The sequence below is a fragment of the Zychaea mexicana genome (genome assembly GCF_025766255.1).
Source record: "Zychaea mexicana strain RSA 1403 chromosome Unknown BDB00scaffold_34, whole genome shotgun sequence".
Lineage (NCBI taxonomy): Eukaryota > Fungi > Mucoromycota > Mucoromycetes > Mucorales > Lichtheimiaceae > Zychaea > Zychaea mexicana.
This window is the reverse complement of record NW_026516697.1, coordinates 337371-361863: the sequence shown is the minus strand read 5'-3', so window position 1 is coordinate 361863 and position 24493 is coordinate 337371. Positions and strand designations below refer to the sequence as shown.

General features: G+C 43.9%; 8 protein-coding genes across 8 annotated transcripts; 3 read left to right on the top strand and 5 right to left on the bottom strand.

Annotated features, from left to right (window-relative positions):
- Positions 1 to 1750: 1750 nt before the first annotated feature.
- BDB00DRAFT_363903 (uncharacterized protein) lies at positions 1751 to 2471 on the bottom strand. The gene is made up of 3 exons (XM_053117089.1): positions 2195 to 2471; positions 1886 to 2035; positions 1751 to 1775 (listed from the first exon to the last, which is right to left on the bottom strand). Exons 1-2 carry the CDS (start codon positions 2341 to 2343, stop codon positions 1900 to 1902), a joined length of 285 nt encoding a protein of 94 aa, XP_052979980.1. The 5' UTR covers positions 2344 to 2471; the 3' UTR covers positions 1751 to 1775; positions 1886 to 1899.
- A 43-nt stretch (positions 2472 to 2514) lies between these two features.
- BDB00DRAFT_883041 (uncharacterized protein) lies at positions 2515 to 4061 on the top strand (the record flags this gene model as incomplete). The annotated part of the gene is made up of 6 exons (XM_053128200.1): positions 2515 to 2654; positions 2752 to 2957; positions 3076 to 3187; positions 3298 to 3491; positions 3593 to 3929; positions 4022 to 4061. The coding sequence occupies 6 exons, from the start codon at positions 2515 to 2517 to the stop codon at positions 4059 to 4061; spliced, it is 1029 nt and encodes a 342-aa protein (XP_052979979.1).
- Positions 4062 to 4433: 372 nt separating this feature from the next.
- BDB00DRAFT_734803 (mitochondrial import protein Pam17) lies at positions 4434 to 5026 on the bottom strand (the record flags this gene model as incomplete). The annotated part of the gene is made up of 2 exons (XM_053118368.1): positions 4434 to 4715; positions 4823 to 5026. Coding segments are annotated over 2 exons (486 nt in total), but the record flags the coding sequence as incomplete, so codon positions are not given.
- A 2121-nt stretch (positions 5027 to 7147) lies between these two features.
- On the top strand, positions 7148 to 7665 carry BDB00DRAFT_872182 (uncharacterized protein; the record flags this gene model as incomplete). Its single annotated transcript, XM_053126924.1, has 2 exons — positions 7148 to 7481; positions 7556 to 7665. 2 exons carry the CDS (start codon positions 7148 to 7150, stop codon positions 7663 to 7665), a joined length of 444 nt encoding a protein of 147 aa, XP_052979977.1.
- A 90-nt stretch (positions 7666 to 7755) lies between these two features.
- Positions 7756 to 8327, bottom strand: BDB00DRAFT_822238 (uncharacterized protein). Its single transcript, XM_053123454.1, has one exon. The coding sequence runs from the start codon at positions 8253 to 8255 to the stop codon at positions 7857 to 7859; it is 399 nt and encodes a 132-aa protein (XP_052979976.1). The 5' UTR covers positions 8256 to 8327; the 3' UTR covers positions 7756 to 7856.
- An 846-nt stretch (positions 8328 to 9173) lies between these two features.
- Positions 9174 to 10481, top strand: BDB00DRAFT_787811 (uncharacterized protein; the record flags this gene model as incomplete). Its single annotated transcript, XM_053120735.1, has 2 exons — positions 9174 to 9518; positions 9576 to 10481. The coding sequence occupies 2 exons, from the start codon at positions 9174 to 9176 to the stop codon at positions 10479 to 10481; spliced, it is 1251 nt and encodes a 416-aa protein (XP_052979975.1).
- Positions 10482 to 10757: 276 nt separating this feature from the next.
- Positions 10758 to 13755, bottom strand: BDB00DRAFT_872180 (uncharacterized protein; the record flags this gene model as incomplete). The annotated part of the gene is made up of 4 exons (XM_053126923.1): positions 10758 to 10965; positions 11042 to 11583; positions 11652 to 12359; positions 12466 to 13755. The coding sequence occupies 4 exons, from the start codon at positions 13753 to 13755 to the stop codon at positions 10758 to 10760; spliced, it is 2748 nt and encodes a 915-aa protein (XP_052979974.1).
- Positions 13756 to 14146: 391 nt separating this feature from the next.
- Positions 14147 to 24146, bottom strand: BDB00DRAFT_822221 (uncharacterized protein). The gene is made up of 27 exons (XM_053123453.1): positions 24013 to 24146; positions 22966 to 23879; positions 22797 to 22881; positions 22002 to 22727; positions 21861 to 21933; positions 20817 to 21791; positions 20566 to 20753; positions 20345 to 20496; positions 20215 to 20262; positions 19994 to 20137; positions 19730 to 19914; positions 19174 to 19643; positions 18724 to 19110; positions 18017 to 18653; positions 17574 to 17938; positions 17479 to 17510; positions 16687 to 17395; positions 16368 to 16604; positions 16123 to 16301; positions 15998 to 16057; positions 15562 to 15937; positions 15281 to 15475; positions 15074 to 15207; positions 14840 to 15006; positions 14736 to 14768; positions 14580 to 14670; positions 14147 to 14479 (listed from the first exon to the last, which is right to left on the bottom strand). The coding sequence occupies exons 2-27, from the start codon at positions 23769 to 23771 to the stop codon at positions 14188 to 14190; spliced, it is 7746 nt and encodes a 2581-aa protein (XP_052979973.1). The 5' UTR covers positions 23772 to 23879; positions 24013 to 24146; the 3' UTR covers positions 14147 to 14187.
- Positions 24147 to 24493: the final 347 nt, after the last annotated feature.

The window sequence follows — 24493 nt, the reverse complement described above, 5'->3', positions numbered from 1 at the left end:
CGGGTACGCTCCAACCAAGACAACTTGTAGCCCATCAACCGCATCGCACCCGCCTGCGCCTTGTCTTAACCTCCTTGACCGTGGTCTATGCTCAATCGGCCCTTCTTTCTGCCGGCTTCTCGTTGCCGCAACACCCACTGATCCCCGAATTAGCGCAATTTTTTAATCTCCAACAACCCTTTAAAGCGGACCGTCTTTAGGTTTGATCTCTTCAGAACGGCCTCGTCGTGAAGTACCTAGACCCCAAAACTTTCTGACAACAGCACCAGCCACCACTTTCCCAGTTAAGCGACCAATATTCTCGCGCCACATGAAAAGCCTGGCGAACATTTTGGCAAGCAACGTTTCCACACCACGCACACGCCATCCTTTGGCGCCTATTTCATTGCAAAGCTCCCTGTAAACAGCGATCCAACCCAGCAATCCACGCCTTCTGCATTTTCTGTGGCCAACCAAGATACAACACAACATTTTATCTGGGATTGCCCACACAAAGAGCTAATGTGGCGTAAGCTGGCCTCTCGCTATCTACAGCGCTCACAACAACTTAAGTTCCAGCATTTACTTATAGGTTCTCGCGCCATCCCTTCAACGGTATCTAAGATACTTATATCTGCATATTATAAAGCCAAGGATGGCTGTGCATCGTTTGGCGCACTTGAATCAAAAGGCGGATCAGCAAAGGGCCTTGATAAGACCGGTGCTTTTTCATGCACCTGCGGAAGCCATGGCTACCCTATAGCTATAGTCGATATTCGTAGCAAAGGCGAACGGTTAGTATACTGTTGATTTGTATTTGACCTGCCATATGTATTTACTCATTAATCTACTTAAAATTATACGTATGTTCTTCGCGTATTGAAGAAAGTTACAGACACTGAAGTATATGGAAGCAACATACGCATAATGTACGATGTTGGCTGTAAGCTCTGCACTGCCTTAAAGGTACTAATCATTTACACAATTTATACAGTGTTTTATGAATTCTTATATGTTCGTGTAGAAAACACCATGTCTGAAAGACATCGAAGATGTCCCTGTCGCAGTCAGCATCTTCCATACTACCGGACACAACGCAGCTTGCACAACTCACTATCATCCTCGTTCGGTAAAAGGCTTTGGCATGATTGACGGACGGATAATGGCCAATGCGATTGTTATCATACCTCAACGGTTTTGTATCCATGACACGCTCAGTGGCTCCTCTCAACAGGCGGCTTAAGCTCTCTACAGTATCGCACTCATTTTTTTGCGAAGAAAAGGTCAATAACACTGGTAAATTAGATCATTATCCCTACTAATAATGACTTTATAAAGGATCCCACTAATATGAATTTCAGTTCTTACAATCCAGCGCAATCACAAGCGTATCAAACAACTATCAAACGATGCTGAAGTGGCCCTCCACAACGCTGAGTATCCTGATAAGCAAGATACACTCTTGAAAAAATGGGATCAGCATATAGCCCTTGCAACCAAAGAACCTATAGCAGAAAGTGGGTAAATCAAAGAAAAAGAATCAGCAATGCCTATGACATCCTCCGCACAACTGTTTCAATTTACTGTACGACTTCTACACCAAGCATTGCAAAAGCCAGGTAATGGTAATGATGCACATATTTATGTGCTCACCTATGGTGACGATATCGTTACGAAGTTCACAAAAGCAGCAAGATCTTGTGCCTCTCCTGCGTTATGCAGAGGCTCTGTAAAAAAAATCGAGCCTATAAATGACTCCGCCAGTGTACAGTTCATGCTTTACCAGCCTCTCTCGACTCCATACCATGGATATTATTGATACACGTACGTAAATGCTCAAATACTGTCAGCGTTGTTGTCCTAGGTACTCATTACGTCCCATTTTAGAGTCATTATGACATACTACCTTGAGAGCATCACCTAACCAAAGTTAGCTGAATTCATTGAGCTCAACTCAAAAGCCATTGCTGCGCATTCTAATCGTTGGGAAAACGTCCAAGAACTCTTGTCTGCAAAGTTCGGCTCACTAGTGTCAAAATCTGGAGTGGTACGCATACTGTCAATGACACGAAAATTAGAGAATGACAGATCATAATAATGCTGCATTTTTCAATTGCTAGGTTAAAAGCAAACCAGACTGGAGTAAAATTCTCCCGCAGTCAGCACAACCGAATAGCAGCGACGGTAGTCCTACAAGTGTTGCCGAAGAACCAACCGACACCAGCACCAAACTAACCACCGCCCAGAGAGAGACATGTCAGGATATGTACATGCAGTTGCAAGCAAAAGACAAATGGCAGCTGTCGAGTAGCAAGTTTGTTGAAGACTAAATGGCCACATATGCAAAAAGCTGTCCATAAGCATTCATAGCAGGTAATCTGTTTTCCGACACCGCGTAAAACAGGGGTTATTGTCCGACATACAAAGAGGCGAAAGTCTTGATTAATAATCGGGCCAAAGGTATATAAAGGCGATGAGATTCTGATTTTTTGTCCCACCCAATTGCATTTTATTTTTTTTAATTAATTCCAAAACATGGTTTTAGCTGCAATTCTTACTGATACACCCAAATCTGAACCATTCAAGCATGGTTTGGAAGTGAAAGAGTTTAACCCACCACAACCACAAGCAAACGAATCTGTTGTCAAAGTCAGAGCAGTCGCGTTCAATCATCGGTATAATTTTCTGCTTCCGTGATTTAGCGACGTTGGTTTTTTATGCTTTACCACTTGATGATTTTTAACAACGCGTCGTCCCTATGATACATATCAGTGATATCTGGATTCTCAAGGGTCTTTATCCTGGTATCGTCCTCAATTCCGTGCTTGGTGCCGATGCCGTCGGAGTTCTCGAGAAGAAGGGCGCTGCATCTGTCAACGAAGGTCAGCGAGTCCTTATTAGTCCAAGTGTCAACTGGGACTCCTGTCCTCGTGGTCCTGAAGGTGATTTCCGTATCCTCGGTATGCTTCCATCACCAGGTTAGTGACACTATTTGAATATTTACAAACTTTTCTTTCTTGCATGAATAATGTCATATGGTGGGTGGAGGTTAGGAAGATTAACAGTCAAACGATTCTACGTTTCTGTATTATGTAGGAACCTTCGCAGAGACCATCAACATTGACAGTAAAGAAGTGTTTCCATGCCCGGAGCACTTGACTGATTCTGAAGCTGCTGCTATTCCACTTGCTGGTTTGACTGCTTACAGGTATATGCACTTACAAGTTTTGTGGATGAATGTTTCTTCTTTTTTGATAGTCATAAGACACTGATAATAGACATGCGCATCTGCTTTCTCTGCATGATTTTTATAAACAGAGCCTTGTTCTCGAAATGTCAAGCTCAAAAAGGTGATTACGTTCTGGTTACCGGTATTGGTGGCGGTGTAGCACTTTTTGCATTACGATTCGCAGTTGCTGTTGGAGCCCATGTCTATGTTACATCATCCAACCCTGACAAGATCAAGTTTGCCAAAGAATTGGGTGCTGAAGGCGGTGTCAACTACAAAGATCGTATGTATACTACAGCCTCATTATCTTCACCATTATAATTGAGCAACAGCAGCAGAGATTATCAATTCAATGTACTGATTTTTTTCATACCATATATATAGCCAATGCGATTGAAGATTTGAAGAAGCAGCTTAACGGAAAGTTAATCAATGCTGTCGTCGATGGATCAGGCGGCAAATTGTTTGAAAAGCTTCCAGAAGCTATGGCACAAGGCGGTATCATTGCCCAGTACGGTGATACTGCCAGTCCACAGGGCGTCTCGTTTACCAGGGATTTGTGGGGACGAAACTGCGAACTGAAAGGTTCGACTATGGGATCGCGTGCAGAATTCGCCAAAATGCTTGAATTCATCGATAAGAACAAAGTGCGCCCTGTGGTCTCTCATTCTTTCAAGGGATTGACGCAAGAGAATCTTGACAAGTCAGTCTCGCTCTTGGCGTAAGTGATCACGCTGTCTGTTTCTTTTTGTTCATAAATCACCCACTATATCCGGCGTAATAACCTTTTTTCATTTTCTTCATTGTATGTAGTCATGGTCAGCAATTGGGCAAAGTTGTTATTGAAATCTAAAGTCATCACATATGCACACCGCATTAGTGTCCTATTCAGTATAATATTATACGGCAACAATCAAAAATGTTAACTGAAAATAGCTACAAAAAGTTTGAATAAAAAGTGCACGTTCTTGTTCCTCCCTTATCTCAGCATTTCATCCTGCATTCCATGTTTAATATGTAGAAGAGGCCCAAATAAGACGACAAAAAATACGATATAGTCGTTTGAATCTTTCTAGCAATAGTGTAATACTTTTTCATGATAAAAGATCTAATTATACTGAGCGGGGTGGTGTGGATTGCAAAGTGGACAGAAAGAAGTCTACAGGGTTTGTACAAAATGAGCGGTTGGGTGTATACGTGTATATATGAGGGGGAAAGAAAGAATCTAGTTATCCAAGTCATCTGAGTTGCCACCAAAAACACCCTTTCTATAATGTTCGCGCTGCTTCCGCAACCAGGCACGATAATCCGCTACAGACTGAATCTTTTCGCCATAGTAATCAGGCACAGGGTTACGGATCGAATTCAATCGAGCATCGGCACGGTTTGCTTTAATATGCTCGTAAAAGACCTTGTCGCGGCGATCCATCGAAGGGACAATTTTGTTGTTCATGGCTTTGAACAACAAGTTACCGAGAACTGGGCCAAACATGAAACCACCAAAGCCCTATGTATAAAGTGAATCTTTCAACGCTTCCTTCTTGCTTTGCACGATTTTTTTTTTGTTTCTGCATTCTCTCTGTTTCGTCCCACAAAGAAAAGAAAAAAACTTACAGCACCAACAGTGGCCAAAGCCGAAGCCATAACTGGATCCATGCCAAAAAAGGTTGTGAAGGGATCAATTTCGAGTTGTGCAAAATACGAGATCGAGCCCATGGCAGGTGCAATAGTGCTAGGCACGCATGAGACCAGCTCGTACACGCGACGCTTCTTTCTTAATTCAAAGTAATCGTTCCATGTTGGAATGTCATTGGCTGCAGGTTGCTGTTGCTGACGTTGTTCCTCGCCAGCTGCTTCGGTGGTAGTTTTGGTGGTATATCTAGAAGCAATAACAGCTGCATTGTTGTTTTTTATTGCGACCGAACGCAACAAAGCGGTCTGCAGTGGTGATCGAACGGCGGAAAATGACATGTGGAGAAATGAGTTGGGTGGCGATAAAAGTGTCAAGCGCTTGACTGTTTACGGCGAATCTCCAACAGCAAACACGGTGTTCTAAATCGAGCCAATGACTTCTCGAGAACTATCAGAATTAGCGTAATCCAAGGGCAAGAAGATATGGTATGATAGCAAACCGAAAAACTAGATTGATGCTTATTATCTGACGAATGGTATAAACACATTTATATTGTAAGGAATTAAATAAGTGAATAAAGTGTAAAGAAAGTATATAGACCTAGGAGCAAGGATTGATTATACCACACTTCGCCAGCAATAGCCCGTTTCTTCTTTTTTTTCCTAACAAACGTCTCTAGTCTTTTTCGCGGATCAATTTTGTAGGCTAAATAATTGTCAAATTCCCCTAGCCTCATACATACTATCCGGGCCTAAATAATGAAGAATAGCACCTTCTGACAGATACTGTCTATTGTTTGATCGTGTTTTATTCTTTAAAACTATTGTTCTAATAACTGGCCACGTCGAACTTCTTCATGCTAGTGTTCGTTAACGTGGAAATAAGTGTATGAGATCGTCTATCCTTGTCCTACTAAAATGATGATACTGTGAAAGAAAACTTAGGAGCGTATGGAAAAAAGCACACGCAATACGTACAAATATAAACTTGGTAGAGGATAGTCGCGTCTCGACAGGTGAACGTATGCATCGCGGAACGACGATTGCAACACGTACCGAAAGCTCAACTGAAGTTTGCCGTTGTTGGGTATGTTTGTACAAAGTATGTCTGTCAAAGGCATTTTCGACGGGGCCAGCACGACTAAACAACAGATTTCTTAAAACCGACCCTTATCAAATGACGACTGACAAATAGACTTCTGTTGCCAATTTACATGTGCGTCCATATAATTTTTGTTCCGTTGATAATTAAATATACGAGATGGCTGATATGTAGACGATCGGTGATAGTGAGCTATTATCTGATTACTACGATCTGTCGAATTCGCTATACGTTTTTATCATCATGAGTTCTGCTACAACTACCACTAAGGTGCTTGGTCGAGTTTCCAAGTATTCGGACTGATATGCTCCAAAAACTCCTCCCCTGGTCTAAAATTTTCCATCAGCTGCGGCAACAATGCTATATGCTGTTGTTGGTACTACTGCTAAAGCAACCAATGAGGAGCAGCCCACTAATCCATGCAAAATGATCCTTTGTTTGCTATCGTGAATGCAATCGTCGTTGTGACTTGAAACGAATAGCAATAAATGGTAAGATTAAAAATATAAAATTTTTGGCCTAGCTGGAGGCGGACAGTCATGGAGACTGTCGTCAGAGGCTCGTCAAAAGAGGCAGGGTTTCGGTCTTTGGGGGGTGCATTTTAGCGGATCAGGCTTTGTAAATACATAGCAAATGAGTCGTAGATTTATGTAATAACACCAGTCTGCTGGGCTGGTTTGCGTGTTGTAGCACACTAAAGCGCCATCTCTTTTATGTGTGTTCACATGGCCGTTCTTTCTTTGACTTTTATTGATCTAAGCCTATTAAAAGGTGGATTTAATCCTCAAAAGAAACAGAAATTGGCTAAAAAAAATTGGTACACAGCAGCCCAGAAGTCAAACAATGCTGTCACTCCTCAAGGTGGTGCCAGCTGGATCGAGCATAAGAAGAAATTACAGATAGCGAAACGGACTTACGATCAACAACGGTTGCTGCTGCATCGATCGCTGAAGTATCAGTAGAATATAGCTCTTTCCAGGCTTCGAATCTTCTCATTAAACGTGTGGTTGTGATATTAAGCTGATGATTGCATCAATGCTATGATGATGACAGTGTCGCTTCTTGTGACGACGATAGTTCTTGGAAAATCCGCTTCATATCCATGTTATAGCATTGATCTGATATACACTGCTTATCATCTATATATGCACAATACCTGTCGTTGTTTAGAAAGGAACATCCAATTTGGAAACCCGTTCATTAATATGGCTGATAATGAAGCTGCGAATGAAGGTGTAACTGGAGAAGAGGAACGGACGCAACAAGAAGCACAAGATTATGAAGGGGCTGGACACGGAACCCAGGATAGCACTTCGAACATACAAAGAGCATCTTATTCGCGTATAAAGTCATTGCACAGTTTATTGGAAGCGTTGTTGCGCTCACCAAATAACGTACGAGACAAACCAAGTTGTAACAGATGCACGAATTCTCGAGTTCCAGCGAAAGAGATCGCAACAGTGCAAAGGATTGCAAACGCACTTTTACCGTCCATGTCAGACGACAATACCCCATACTTCCCTACTAGTTTTCCTAGCAGTATGAATTAATCTGCGAGTCATTGGCTACAAAAATCATGTTGCCATGATATATTTGACCTTGCACCTCACAAGATCCATACACAGGCACAACAGCAGAAGTACGAACTTTGACGTATCATGCCCATGGACGCGCCCAAGGTCAAGTTCAGTTTCTCGATGACGACAACAGTCCAAACACATAGCGTGAACAAGCCCTATACTATGTAGGATGATTGTGGGTCATCGTTCTCTACGTACGAGGAGCGTAAACAAAAGCTACAAAGAAGGGAGGCCGGTCAGGAATGCCAGCAACCATTGGGACGATCCAAGAAGAATTAATAGCTGACGTAGCGCAGGGAACATCGATTATAATTGAACTGCAAAGAAGGCATACCTAACTGAAAAAGAATACCGACAAACAGCAAAGGAACAGAGCGTAGCTTGAAACCGCTTTCAACTTGCAACCAAGCATAACAGGATTAAAGCAAGCGCTGAAATGTTTTGTTTGTACATACCGTATATGTATTTTTTTATGTCGCGCTCTACAACGCCCATCCTTTCCCGTCAAAAGCCCAAAATAAGCCAAAGCAGGCTCGCTTAGAGCAGCCGACCTACTAGAGTTCGGCACTTCTGTCACGAGCAAAGATGTCACACAAGCAAATACGAAGTGAGAGGGCGTGAGTGTATCATAGAACAACTCCCTCCAGCGAAGCCCCAGGAAATCATTGACGTTAGTATTAGTACTAGCAGTGCTGAATTGAACTTGCCAGCACACCGCGACGATAAGTGACATGGTTCTACAGCGGGAGAACAACCAGCATCAAAGCGGCGGCAGTGTCTGCAACAAGGGGTCTTTATACATACAGTAGCTTGTAGCAAAGGAACGCCAATAGGCTATATAAAAGCACTACTTCCGAAAGGCCAGGAATCCCATCCCAGTAGCTGCGCACTATTACGTGTGGATGGCCTAGACTGTACAGGGGTGGACTACCTCGACGCGGCGGCTGCAAGATGCGCAATGGTCATAGACTCTCTTGTCCGATGGTATTGCAAGACGAATGCATATTAAGTCAGACCTGACTTTTCTGTTTTTCTCCATTATTTATTTATGTCTACGGCCACCAAAGCTATACATCAACCCCGATTGGCCTGGGGTGCGTGTTGGGTACACTACCTTTAGTCGTGTTTCTCTCTCGAGCTCAATCACGACCATTGCTGCTTTTACCCAAGTATTCTCTCCTACCAAGTCACCTCGACCCTACCAACCCAACACAGTAGCACATGTTACATTTTTACCTGACCTTCTGCAACATCCATCATATCATTTCTAGGCATGGTGCGCTTGTTGCTTCACGTATGTTTCCTGGACATGTTTGTTGCGCGCTCTCCACCCACCCTCCCTCCCCCCAACATCACATGAGGGTCAAAATTTTTCAAGCACATAAAAAGCGTCACCCTGGTTTGCTGCATTATAGAAAAATTTCTTGTGCAACATTGTCGTCACCTTGGATCGCATCATCTTGGAAAAATTTCTTGTGCAACAAGCGTCTTTTTTGCTGGAATCAAAGTGCAGTATTTCTCCAAGTTTGATCGTCTCGCATATATAAAGCAACCACTTCTCCCTCCCACCCCCCGCCCTCTCTCGTACCAAGGCATCAACACTCCATACATTCACCCTATACATAAAGCGCACAGTGCAACAGACCACTCAATGCTTCCCTCACTACACACGTTCCTTTCCAACCATAACCTCGAGCGGTACCATGAAGCATTCGTCAAGACTGGCGCAACAGATCAAGATCTCTTACAATTGCTTCATTTCAACGATGAGGAGCTGAGCGAGTTTTTGCAAGCTGTCGATATGCTTCCGTTTCATGCCATCAAATTTAAACGGGGTCTCCGGGAATTGAGAGTGCAGGCAAGCTTCAGTATATATCCCAACGAGGCAACGGCAACCACCACTTGCCGGTCTTTCACTGCTGCGGCACCGACTCTGCGTTCACCCCTCCCGACGCGGCCAGGCCTAGATCTTATCCTCAACACACCTGATCATACTGTAAGTTTTGACTTTATATTAGCGCTTCTATTTGCAGATACTGATCCGACTGTGCAGTCTTCTCAACATTATGAGTACCCTGACAATCACCACCATTACAACCGTCAACAACAACATCAACAGCATGACCACCACTACTACTACGACCATGATAACCAACAACAGCCATCACAGCAAACTTCCCGTGAAGTGATCATATCTCATGCTACCATCTACGGAAAGAACAACACCCGACCGCTCACTAGCTACGAAGCTGCCATCAACGAAGCCGCTATTCAGCTCGCACTCGACAATCCATCACTACTAGTAAACAAAGGCAATCTCTTCGAAATGGCCAAAAAGAAATTGCTTGACAGCGGATACCAATATAAACGAGGCAAGAGTCGATCGAAGCTCACCAAAGGTCGTGCACAAGTCTCTCCCGAGCAGCAAGTGGAACGGCGAAATGCACGGCGAAGCCAGCTCCATGCCAAGCGCAAGTTAAACGCACAACGCATGTCGTGTGAGCGACAACGACGAATCGAGGAACTCCAAACCCAACTGATGGCTATCACAGAACGACAACGCCAGTACCCAGAAGAGTTTACGGCACTCGAGGCGACCCGGACAACTCTGAACAAAGAAATTAGCAAAATCAAGGCCCAAGAACGAAAGCACCAGTGGTACGAGCGACGCAAGAGTGATCGTTCGGATGTCAGTTCTTCTGACGATACTACTGAGGAGGAACAGCAGGCGAATGACGACGATGAACGATCAGTCGCATCGTTAAGTAGTGCCGGGAGTAGTAGCGTGACAACAGCCTCTTCGTCTACGTCAGTCACAGTATCTCAACCTATTGCTCCCACACCTATGATGAGCACAGCATCCATGGGTCCCATGACGCTTTCTCGGGAAAGTGATGTTCGAGCCAAAGTTTTCATAGAGCCAACTATTGCTCGATCAGAGCTCTTGTCATCTGCATAGTCTTACTACCTTTCTTAATCCCTCCCCCTCCGTGTTCTTGTACATTCTTTCTTTTTGCTTTGTCTTTTGTCTTTTGTTCCTTGTTCTTGCTTTCCAGTTTAAATATACTCAAACGATATTATTTACTTACTAAGAGAATATCTAATGATGGAAGAGGGGGAATATTTACTGTCGTTTATGAAAGGCCAAGTACAAAAGGGTATAAATTAAAAGAAGAGAAAGAGGGGGAGGAGAAGATGAAGAAATACAAAACAGAAGAGGGTGGTAGGGCTGCCTTTACATGATCGTGCATGCTTGATCTTTGCGACCCTCTTGTAGCCCACGGTGCGAAGTCCCGCTGGCACTTTCATGTTGCCTTGATGTGAAACTATTTGACTGCAGTCGTTCGGACGCACCATGATGGCCTTTTGCAGCTGCACGTCGATAGTATGTTTGTGCACGATTGTAGTCTCTCGGTGTACCAAATCCCATTTCGTTATAATATCTAATACACAAAACGAATAGTTCATTAGTGTGCGTATGGTTTTGGCTTTGCACTTTTGCGTGTCAAATAAACTCACCCTAGCAAAAACAGGGCCTCATCAAGTCCGTGCTCAGCTGCCTTTGAGCACCAATGGTATGACGCATCTTCGTTACGGCCGAGTTCTGCTAACCACTGGGATACGTCGTGTTCCGCTCGATCGTCCGTATCATCAGGGCCATGGCGATCCGCGTTATAGAGTCGACTTAAGCCCAGCATACCTTCAGGCTCGTCGTGTTGCGCTGCGAATTCATAGTAGCGGAAGCTCTTACGCATATCAATTGGAACGCCAAACAGACCATGTTCATACAGGTTTCCTAGATGACTGTGACATTTGGCATGACCTAGCTCTGCACCGCGTTCAAACCATTCCTTTGCTGCATTAGCACCGCCGTATGGCTGGACTAGCTCTGCAGGTATATCGGCACGAGTATATATATTGGCGAGTACTTGTGCAAACACGCATATCGGCTCCGCATAGGATTCGTTGGCGTTTTCTGCCGCTTGCGCAAGGACCGCTAACCCAGTAATCATGTTTTGACGTTGAGAGAGTTCGCCATGGAGGTGGACTTGGGCCAGTCGCTGTAGTTATCATTACTTGCATCAGTATCTTCACATGCAAATAAATTTCTATTGATATCAATACATACATGAACAGCGGCCACTAGGCCCTTTTCTGCAGCAGCCTTGTAATTAGCTAGGGCTTCGGTGTGATTCCCATCCCGCTCGTGATATCGTGCAACGGCAAACATGGCCTCAGCTTTTCCAGAACGCGCAGCAACTTCATAGAGTTTGAACGATTTCATCGGGTTTGGTCGACATCCGTATTTTTCCTCATCCATCCACGTTGCCAATATAAATGCTGCCTCGCCCACATCTTCTTTGGCTAGCCGCTTGATCCATCGCACACCTTCTTCTTCTAGTACTCGCTTCTTTTCCTTATTGTCCATCGAATTGTCACTATCCAAAGAAAGAATGGGTCGGATGTTCCGGATTGGACCATTCAGGCTAGCACGTCCACGCTTCATCATATCGTTTAGTCGACCGTCGATCGAAATAGAGGAATCGCGACTCTGACGTCGACCCGTATTTAGACTGAGGGAAGCTGCGCCACGATGATGTCCCTTTTGCTGCTGCTGTTGTTGTTGTTGTTGTTGTTGCTGCTGCTGCTGATTGTTATGCTTGGTATCGTAGAGCTGCGCGATTTCTAGTAGATAGTTGGCGTAGCTGAGCTGGACTTCCTTATTATTCGTTTTTTCAGCCATTTCTCGATAGAGCTTGAGGTTTTCGCGGCTGTTGGTCAAGCTATACGATGCTTTGCTATATTTTGATTGGGGAGCACGTGTCATTGTGGAGGTCTTTAAGGGGGCAAAATGATTAATACATCGAACTTCATCATCTAAAAAAGGGGGAAGGAGGAAAAGGGACGCTTTTCATTTTTTTAAAAATTGAAATTTACATTACCAGGACACTTTCGTTGGCAGTCGTAGCTATGGATCTTTTACCAAACATTGAGGACGGTAGAATACCGCTGTCGTTAATACTCGGCGACGGCTGTTTGCGAGTGCTTTCAGGCAAATGAGCTAAGCCGAAAGTTCTGTCATTGTTGGCTACTGCAAAGAGTGGCTGAGGTGGCGGCGGCATAAATTTGTTGGTGCTCGTGCCACTGTGTCGGCGGCTTCCAGACTCGATGGGCGTTGCTTGAGGTGTGAGTGTTGCAGGCGAAGCCACGAGCAATCCACTTTCCTCAAGCACACCCTTGCTGCTGCTGCTGTTATTGTTGTTGTTGTTATCGTCCTCTTGTTGTTCTTCGTTCACCTCCTCAGCCAACGTCGCAGGACCCAAAACTACCCGTGGATATGACTTGCGTTGAGTCTCAACCGATGGAATCGTCCAGTCCATAGGGTGCAAGTCCAAAGGTGGAAGCAGTTCGACCTTACCCTGTTCATGCAGTGTTTTTGACTGCCTCCGAACAAGCTCTGTTTGGCTTTTTGAATCGCTGATAGAGCCTCCTGCACCTGCAGTACTACCGCGATTGCTACTGTTCAACGACAATGACGATGCGGTTGGTGATGGTGCAGTAGACAGGAACGAAGTAACGAACTGCATGGATGATTTAGCTTTGACATGGCGATCGTGTTGTGATGCTGGTGGTATTGGCGGCAGAGGTTGGCTGATTTCCAGCTTTGTAGAGGAGAGATCGTCGTCTTGAGCTGGTGGCAATAGCGTCGCTGACGTTGCTACACCCCCATTCTCGACAGGTTGTGTTGGCTGTTGCTGGGTTACATGATGGTTTTGTGTGGAAGTTGGTGGCACTTGCGTGGTCGTATCACTTTTTTCTTGTTCTTCCTCGTCTTCTTCGTCTGAAGATGACACAGGATCAGGGTTGATCACCCGAAGAGTATAGCGGCCTGGACCGGGCTGCACTGTCCCACTATCCGAGTAATCATCTTCGTCTTCGTCTTCGTTCACCGATGAATTCGACTGTGCTCGACGATTACCTTGAACGGTCGGAGTGCTTGGTTGCCGGCTTTGATTGTAGTCTCCGGATTCGTCCTTATTGAATCGAAATAGGGAGTTCAGCTTCCTAGGTTTGGGCGTTCGAGGATGACGGTAGTTACTGCTGCCGTTGTTGGTGGTAGTTGGCGAGGAGGAGGATTCAGGAGTGGCTGGTTCTGGCGCTGTGCGTGAGCGAAATGGGAATACATGCGAACGCGACGCCGATGAAGTATCAGACGCTGTAGTGCGTGACATGCTTTAAAGCAGTACTTTACAAGAGGCAAACAAAAAAAAAGCTGAAAGAAGAGCAAAGAAGCAAGAGAATTGAAGTTCTATTTTTAAGTTGCTACTGAGCCCACCCGAATCTGGTAACCGTCAGCGCACCACACCCTGCTTTAAACACCGCAAACAGAATAGCGTGGCGCGCTACGCATTGTTTTACTTTCTTATTATGCCTTCACAGTACGAATTCGTTAGAGGTAAAAAGGTAGAAAGTACAAGGAGTCAAGCATTATTGTACTTGCAGCTGTGATACCCACTTACCACTGCTATAGAGATACATGTTGAAGCTTTTGCACGAAAACTCAGGAATCAAAGATAGAGCTGCATATTTCTTTGATCAGAGCAGTAACAATGAAATGAAGGTTGCATAGTACGCTTATTATCATTATTTTTTTTTATTGATATTTACATCGGTGATAACATCAGACTATTAGATCTTGATCGACTCTGCATGTCTGCCAGCTTTTCTATATGCTCCTCCATGCCATTAACCTTTTGCAGCAGCATCTGTGCCACTTCTTCGAGTTTTTCGAGTCGCTCACCATCATCGCTCTCACCCTGTTTGAGACAAAGTGCGCGATTGACAGGAAAGAAACTGTAATTGGCTTCCTTGAGGCATTCCGAGACATATGACTCTGGGCCAGTGTATTCAGTTCTATCCTTGGTTTTCAAATGAACCAGGAAAAAAAGGTATTGCCTTTTTTGTCACATGCGTACGTAGACAAATTGTTAGTTCTAGAAATTCCTGGCTGTTTTTCGTCATTTTAACAATCTCCACAGCAACACTAACAGCATACCAAATGTTGTGATCGTGGCGAACGTGATCCTCAAATCCTTTCTTCGCTAAGCGTTGGAACTCGACAGATGGAATGCTACAAATAAAGCATGCTGGTCCACACAATTGGAGTTAATTTCTTTTGGCCCCTCTTCCGCAACTCACTACGATTACTCACTGTTCTTCATATCGTGCTGAATGGATGATCGCTCTAGAACACGGAAACCAAGTCATTAATCTTTCTAGTATACGCGTTTTGCCGACGGGACGCGGGTCACTTACCATCACGCAGATGTCCGAAGGTGTCAAAGATAATACCGAAAATGGCATTCAGCAGAAACACAACCACTAACAAAAAGAAGGACATTTCGAACGCAGTTCGCCAGCCTCGGGGATCTTCAAGCGCATCCGGTTCTAAAATATCACCGATGCCTCCGCCAGATCGAACACTGAGGGATATACAACATGATTCAGTATTATGTTTAATTTACACGGAACAAACAACAATCATCTTACCCGTGCGACAATGCAGTAACAAAGCACTGTGTCAAAGTCGAGCAGTGAAGGCCTTTGGTAACATCGAATTCCTCACGGAAAAAGACATAAGCAACGACACTATGGATATAAACCACGATCACACCAAGTATGGCCTGATTGCATTGTTGAGTGAGCAGCTCTTTCTCTCTCCGCAATCCTTTCTTTCATTCTGAAAAGCACACTTACTGTTCGTGTAATTGAGCTAACATTCAACGTGATACTGGCAATAACACCTTGTAGAATACGATCACGGAACGCAAAGTCAAGCAGATGGATTGAATAAAAGCCCGGACTATACAGCCCGAGGAGCGAGAAAACGAGCATCGTGATGTGGTACAAGAACGTCTGCTCCCCTAAACTTGCCAAGATAAATCGAATATCCTATAATTGTTCAGTTTGTAAGAAAAAGCTTAATTAACAGTTTGGGTGTCCCGATTAGGTCCTCCCGTCCCTCCGAAATCGCGTACCTTGTGAGATAGAAACCGAGTCAGAGACCGATTATCCGTTGGTCGCCCAGTGGCATCTTGACGCCGTACTGCTGCTGTTTCGCTTTGTACTGAATGGCGATTCACCAAAATCGGTAATTGGATACAATAAAATTCAGTGGTTGACAAAAGCCAAAACAGGAGATGGAAAAGGCCAAAGAAGACGCGCGCCACGTTTTTGAATCGATAACAGTAACCATTCGAATCGTTATCGCCAACCAGCATATACGAAGAGCAGCTGAGAACCAATAGGTTGAGCAGAATAGTCATAGCATAAGATGCACGCCACCATACAGCGCTGTATCGTGAAAGTAGCGATAAATACTGATTGCGGGCAACCTTTGCATGATTATCGATCCTAACTCATCAAGAGACAATTAATAATCAGAAGAGTTTCTCGCATTCATGTTAAACTTACTCATAAATGATATTGTCAGACAGTTGGACAAAGTTCTCGATCTTGGCTGATGGCGAATCTCTGGATACGGCTATGAATTAATGACTTTTATCCAACCAACAAGATAGATGATGTCTGTTTCTTACCGCTTGACACTCCAAAGAAAACGCTGTTTTGTATCTTCGCGGAGGTATTTGCAAACTTCAGGGATAGGAAACAGGACCCTTGAAAGCTGTTTTTCCTGATTATAATCCATCACTACCTCAATTTTGCCTGTATGACTTTGAAAGAATTCGAACGCCCGGTTTCCATCGAGTAAGATGCGCTGTAATGAACCATCGCATTAGATAACTGTAGTTGCTCGTGCTGGATGTTGTATCTGATTTCCTACCTGACTTTCATCAAGCGCTGGCCATAATGTCATCAAGAGGATACAATATTGGAAGCCACAATCTAGTTTTTCATATGCATCAGGAGATTCTAGCTGGTCCGCATTCTTGTCATAAATGGCATTCATGTTTTGCACCACAACGTTGAGGTCCAAAGAGGCAGCCATTTCACGGAATATTGTCTCGCTGTTATCAATTCCTCCTTCCAGCAAACTAAGCAAGCAAATTGCTACTTTGCTCTAAATAGGTAAAAAAAGAAAATGATTAGATTCCAATAGGAGAGTGAGTTCTATTATGGGGATGAATGCTGTATTAAGTTACCTTAAGTTCATTAATTAGCGAGGTGGGGCAATTGGTATAGCGTTCACGAAGGATCGTGTTGGCAGGATTAAGTATTTTGCCTGCATAGATGGTCACTTGATTTTCGATGCATCCTTGGGCCAATTCCGTGATAGTGTCCAGCACTTGTATAATAAGCCGTACATTTTGAATATTGCAGATCGGGACAATAGCATGTAAGTACTCCACCACATCTTGTACAATGTTGAAGCTCTTGATATTGTCTGGCTGCCTTGCAAGGTAGGTCTGCAGATTGATGTTGTGACCTTCGACCATCAGCTGTACGGCTCGCATGGTATCTGTCATGGCCTTAAAATCCTCGGACGCAGTACCAAATTCAGCTGTTTCGCTGGCCATCAAATTGGATATCTTTTGGTAAACCATAGCCGAGTTTGCGTCACCTTTTTTGGATCTACTACCGGTGCTAGCGCCAGTATTACTATTGCTACCATTCAACAGCATCCGTTTGCGAATATGTGATCGCGTCACGTCAAGCGAAGAACGATTTTTCTTTTTCTGGCGATGGTTTTCCTTTTTTGCCATAGAAGGAGCTGGTGATAAGTCGACATTCATGATGGATTGCTGTCGGTTCATCTTGTATGCGGCACGTGACAAGTGTAATTGTGCCTCTTTGAGTGACGCGATACCACTTTGTAATCGATGATGAAAAGAGTAAAAGAATCGCTCTTCACTATATGAGGGTTGTGCAAGATCCATGAGCTTCAAGTTGTATGTAGTTGACGAGCCGAAAAAAGAAAGATCACTATTCCTTACCGTATGCTATAAAAATATTCTTCCAATTTATCCTAGATTTTAGACGGTTAGTTCATAGTACACTTTTCAACGATGTGTACATACGAGCATTTTACCTGAACATTCTTGTTACCACCTTCAAGAAGGGCAATTAGTAGCTTCAGAGCAGCCTCGAATATAGCCCTTCGTGGCGATGAAAGCAAGTTCTGAGCCACCAGTGTACAGCCCAATCGGTTCAACGTGTTTTGAGCGTGCGTCTTTTTCTTCTCCAGAAGTTCATATCTTCCGGGGTCATCGAGGTGGGCGATCGTCGAGCGTTCGCGAATATACTTTAAGGGTATTTCTTCAAGCAGCTTGATGGTAGATACTTGATAAGACTCGCGGCTATCCTGTCTTTTGACACTGGTTGTCATGGAAAGATAATCAATGAGCGATTTGACATCCTGGTCCGACCCTCTCACTGAAAGGTTGAAATGAAATCCTAATCGAATTTTCTAACAGTTAGCACGTGTTCTAGATGATATCCCACAATAGCCTTCACTGCTTAAGATCAACATACCAAGCCGCTTAAACTCCGATTCCATCAGATGCCGTACATCTTTGTGAGCCATAACAGCCCGAATAAATCCTTGAAACTTTGTATTAATAGAATCCAATGGTCGAATTTTGGCAACTGCAGTGCTTGGTTTGCTTCTTTCCACCATGGCTTCTCGTAGCTTGACGCGTAGTTCGGCAGGATCCACCGATCCTCTGAAGCCAGCCACATTGATCATGCTATCGAGACATGCTAACGTATGGTTGAGAGCAGTTCCTTCTGGAGCCGTCGCCATCAGATCGACTGTAAGATCCACCAGCTGCGGACAGAGTAGATAAAGCGTTTCATCCACAGATGTTTCGACGCTGAGATGATATTCGAAAATAGACCGCAGAAAGACAAGCAGGCCATTGTAAACATAATCCATGGTCTCTGGATCCGTATTCTTGTGTCTCGCCTCAATCATTTCGCGGTACACCGTCTTCATCAATGTGCGTATGCTTGCTTCGTCGCTCACAGGGACATTGTTAGATAGTACCTCGGTATTATCCAAGTATATCGACACAAAGAACCGAAAAACGCCAGCTTTGAGCCCAAGAGGCGCATCTGGATCTTCAATCACAGCTGTGATATCTCTTAATCCAAGGATTGTACGGGCAAACTAACAAGGTGGGCTACAGTTAAGTTACTGTTCATCGATGTATTATCTTTTCTTATATATTCAACCTTACCGATTGTCCAAAAGTATTTCCACCTTGACCACACACCGCCAAAAGATCCATCAATGATATACAATAGTCCATTCGGTCAGTAGCCTTTAAATCTATGTGGGATTCGAACGGCACGTACAACTGGCGGTTCTCCATGATAAAGCGCATTACACAGTCCTGATGCTTCTTTAGCAATTTCCCTTGAGCTTTCATAAACCCAACGAGTAGATAAAAATACTCTTTCTGGAATCCACGCGAGAGCTCCAAGATTCGCTGGAGATGTTCTTCACGGATGCGGATACTGATATGCAGGTTGTTTTGGCATATTGGATAAAGTGTTGCCGCTAGTATTGGACTGAATGCACTAACATCAATCAATAAATCGATGTTTTCCAATACTAGTTGACTCTAAAAAGATACGTAAGCATTTCGTTTTTGTTTTTTTGCCACCAAGTGTACCATTAATTTTACCTGTAGATCTTTATCATCTTTGACAAGTTCGTCGAAAAATTCCAAACACGTCTTCATTGCAGTTATGCAAGCCGATTCTTCGTCAGGATAATCCAAGCTTCGTTGGTCTTCTGAGGCAAGACTTCCTCTGGAAGACGATGTCTTTGCTGGTAATCCCTTGAGTGCACCCAAAAGCTGTATGATCATGGAATGAGCGCTCAGATTGGTAAAGACCTTACAATAAATGTTGCGTTGATCTTGCTGGTTGTTCTCCAGTTGGATTGCTTCGTCATTGAAATCAATTGTCTTGCCCCGGAACAAATCAATTAATTCTCGAACAATAGCTTCCACCTGCGGTAAATGTGTTGGGCCTAGCCGATCTACAGAGAGAAACGATCCAAGTAGTGCCAATCGCTTTTTAACTCCATGATAAACAAAGACATGCTGTGGTTGACTAAGCAGCAAGACCTGCTGGGCTTTGCTAAAGAGATCTGTTGCACGATCAAATGGACATCGTGTAAGTTCACATCATATGAATTTTTTTTTCATTTTCTTTGCAACAAATTTCTTTACTAACCCTCACTGTCACTGTATATGCGATGCATCACAATTGCAGCAATTCGCTTCAAAGGAGCATATTGGTATTTCAAGATATCCTTGATAATAGGCATAAGGATATTTTCGCGCTGTCGTAGCATTGTTTCAGTGAAGATCGTATTTAACGCCGCATGAGGTGAGTGTTGGAGTTCATTATCCACCTTTCTGTTTGAGAAACAAAACAAAATGTTCTTATCGACAAAATATTCTGATCATCCTCCAATCCTCTCTATAAGTCACTTACGTTTCCATTGCTTTCCACTTTGAAGCCAGCTTTTTCATCCGCACATGCAAGCGTAAATCAAAGATTAGGTCGAATATTTCCAAAATTAATATTTTGGTATTCATTACTGGCTGCGTCTCCTCAGTGAGGATAAACCGCTCTTTCCTAGATAGTCAATTTCTCGTGATAAGCAAACCGAAGAATGATACCCAAGTTTACTATTCAACCTTTTGTTCTCTTACCATCGTCTTGCAGAATCAGATTTAATCGACTTTAGGTGTTCCTCGTTTCTTATTGAGTAACAACCAATGAGTAACAACCACGAGTAAGTGATGTATGAACATTTTAAAATCGGGGGAGTCTTGTACTAACCGTGCATCGCTTCTTCCGTCAAGAACAAGAATGAGTGCTCTAAATATACGTTTAACATCATCATCGTCGGTAAAAAAGCCTAGTCGGAGCTGCGCATGCATCATCTTTAGCACAGAAGACAGAAATTCCACTTCATGTTTTGCAGCAGTGAACTACAAAAGAAAAAGGATCAGCTTACAATAAGCTAATAGCTTTAATTCTCTGGCTACAACAAACTTTACCTGATGTCGCTTATCATCAAGAAAAACAAGCGTCCATCGCTTCAGGTGGTCGAAAAATTCAGGCGATTTGCTCTCGAAACTACCCGTACCACCACTAGGATAGTCGTTGGATTCATCTAAATTCTCGTACTGCATGGTAAAATCCGACAAGACCACCTGAGTGAAGGGTGGAACATCGATATAAAGAACTGCAGAAATATGATGAGCACTTGTTTTAGTTTGTTGGTTTTTCGGTAGTAATATTAGAGTACCTGTTAAAAGATCACAGAACTTGCTGCGAATCTGGTCTGGCAACCGTACGTCACCCAGACATGTCAGACAGACGTCTTTGCCGATGCATCGTCGTATTGCCTCAAGTGATTTTGCATTTGTACCCCAGGAGACAGAATACACCAAATGAAGTGCACTTTCGATAAAGACAGTAACCGACGCCTGATTCTCTCTCAACAGAGTTTCTAGGTTACGCCAGGCGCCGTTGTCATGGAGAAAATTGATCTCCACCGTGGATGCCGTTACTACGTAACCGCTGTCAACATTCTCTCCTGGTATTATTTCTTCTTGTGCCATCCGCATCTGAAGCAAGCAATTCTCTACCGAAAACAAACGTGCCGAGATATAATCGCGGTGATATGTCAGCGATCCCTGTTTATCCGTATGGCAAAGTGTGCTGAGCAAATCAAGTCCACTAGCTGCCTCGTAGTCTTGTTTTGTTTCGCTGATATAGCCATCATCACAACGCACAAGACGTCGGATGAATGCCCGCGTCTTTTCCGTGGCGAGATTGACCAGAATACCGACCGTGTGTGGGCGTGCTCCTGAAATCGCTTCAATCACGCTGCTGTTGTTTTGAAGTAGACGGACCACCATGTCAGTTGCACCAACGCCACACGTCAAATGGCGCATAAACAGTTCGATTCCCGCATCCCCTGCAACTTGGATGATGTGGTGTTGGTTCCGAGCGAGTTGTTGATCTTCTTCGTAACTGCCGATCAAAAATATGCGCAACACATTGTAGCAAAGTGCAAGAATCTCCTTCAAACGTTCTTCACTGCCATCGTGCAAACTGACAATAGATACTGCATCTTCTTTTGCACCTTCTTGTTTGACTGTCGTATCATAACCCAATGAGGATCGCACTTCATACCGTTTGGCAAGATCGAACGGTATTTGAATCATATTGATTACTGTTTCGATTAAACCGATATCACGTAGCAATGCTTGGTGATCTGTAGCAATACAAAAAAAAAAGTCAGCAAGCATGATGATGAGCACGATAAATCATGTAAAACCCTTACATTCGTCCGGCAGTCCAACACGAAGCGACGGATCCGTTTCTTTGCTGTTCGTACAAAATCTGACAAGAGCATTCTGCAAATATTCTTTAGTGGAATGGCTGATGGTAGCACCTTTCACACCATTTAAACAGTCGCACGTACCAAAATGTTGCTCATCACTTTATATTCCTCTGTAGATATTGGAAAACGGCTTCCACTCTCCAAGACAAACGACCTATCCTTACACAAGAACCACTGCAACTGGGGCAAGAACTCGTTGACCACATTGAAAGTATCCGTCAGTCGGTTGCTGACGAGAGTAATGGAAAAGCAGTCGTGGTAATAAAAGTCTTGCGAAGCAGTAACTTGATATGTGGGAGTGGCAAGTCGGCTCTGTTGTAATTGGTCTGAAAGATTCGGATCGGTGGTGTAGTATCGGTCGGGCACTGATGCTGCTGGGTTATGTGAAGCTTCTGTTGGGTCAGCAGGCAAATCACTGCCTCCGGTACCTCGTTCTAGTGGATCTGGGGCTAATGTAAATGCCATTGGCACTGGTGATGTTGATGATCGAAGCTCTTCGTCTGCTGCAGCATGCATCCAACATTTGGTAAGCACATGTTGTATACGGACAAATGAGCCAAAGGGTACGCCCGAGCGTTGCGAATCTGTTGAGACGGGCAAGAACTTGAACAAGGTAGCATCGTTGTTGGCATCCACGCGCTTTGGATTTTTTACCAGACCAAATGAAAACGTGACCTTGTGCGTGTTCATATCAATGCTGACGTTGTTGGAGTCAATGTAGAGGTATGCGCGCGATGCTGCATGCCGAATGCGAATTGATCGCTTCCACTGCACCTTAGAACCATCCGAAGGATCGGCGTTCTCAATCTATGCATACATTGTTGGTTAAATTTAAGTAAACGGTCTGTGCGTGTAACTTAATATGGAAAAATTTACCTCCCAAAACGCCAATGGTGAATCCGTTTCCTTGGGATCAAGTGGATTGATAATATGCTTTGTCAATCGCACACCATTTTTGTCCCTAATTCGCTTAAGTGTTACTAGTCTGCTACCCAGTTTGTTCAAGTCTTTCTTCTTCCTATAATGCAACCAAATTATCATTTACCGTCGTAGTACAGATGACTCCAAGTAACCCTCCATTTCCTTATGGTAGAAGCGGATATATTGACCAGCATTGATGCACTTTGTATTACTTGTATCTGTTAAGCTTTGGGACGAGCGATGACACCTCAGGGTCCATGACGATATTTGGCTATGCGTAAACACTTCATAGTAATCAGCGCTAAACACACCCGAGTGCAGCGCCTTGGTGCCGACATTTAAGAATCCTTCTGGCCGCAGACACTTTATTGCCACAGTGTCACCCAGGCGCACAGGTTCGCCGTCGACACGAATACGGTAGCGGGGCACAATACGAAAGTAGCCGACCACATCCTTAGACAAGTTAACCTGCAGATGCGAAACGTCCGATTTGCAAGTCTGGCCCGTCACCGTCAGGTATTTTTTAAAGTGTGCATTGTATAGCTGGATCACTTCGCCATAAAGGACCGGTGTACCATGCAGTCTCCGCTTTTCGGTTTCGTTCTGCGCCCGCTCCTTGGTCACTTTGGCCTCCAAAACACTGAGCTCAATCAGCTCATCTGGTGAGCCCTCATAGTATAGAGCATCTCGCTCCTCCTCATCTCCAATAAACTGTTCGAGTGCTCGTTGCTCAGAATACGATTGCTGTGGTTCGACTCGAAAGATGCGCGTGCCAATGGACTCTGCTTTGAGAGTGGGATCGAGACCAGACACTCGTCTTGCACAGGCGCGGGTTTCCAAAGGATCTTCGGCGATCAGTTCATTGCCTTCTTCATCATATAAACAAATCTCATCCCCAATGCAGAGGAGGAGATCGCTGTTCTTGGACATGTAAGATTCTTAAAACAGAGGCATATGTGGAACTCGAGTTGGCTCCCAAGCTCAGCTTGTTCGGTGTGACCGGAGCTGTTGTTCCGTCGCCGTTTTGCCTACATATAACTTCGACAAGGGGTTTGAAGTTCGAAGTAAAAAGGTTATAAACGTGCATCGATAAAAGTGAGATAAACTCCTCCTGCCGACAGCTTGTTGGTAACTTGGTTACATCAAGACAGTTGTTTTAACCTTTTTCTACCTTTTTGTTTGTTATTTTTTCGAATTTGGGGTAGCGAGTCATGCACATCTGTTTGGATGCGCGTTTTTCGGGGAAATGATTCTCCTTCTGTGTTCGAATATTGAGTATAGTAAAAGAGAGACTTGGAAAATGAAAAAGAAGATATCAGGATATCGTTGTGGCCTTCGAAGACACCTGTACTAAATTTAAAAGAAATGCTGCACCTTAAAGCTGATGGCGATCTTTTTTCGTATGTAGTACATTATGAACGAGTCACAGAACTTTCCAGCTTGTTGGTACTTATATCTGCTCCTAGTAAAATTTGTTAGCATTAATAAAAGTAAAGTTCTTCGCTTATCAGAGAAGAAGTTTTTTATCAGTTACAACTAGTACGTTTTTGGAGATAGATCGTCTGTCAAATTTACAAAGATACCATTGATGATATACATTCTCTAGCTTCATTGCACTATGTTTGAACAATAAGCGTTTCATAAAATTGTGC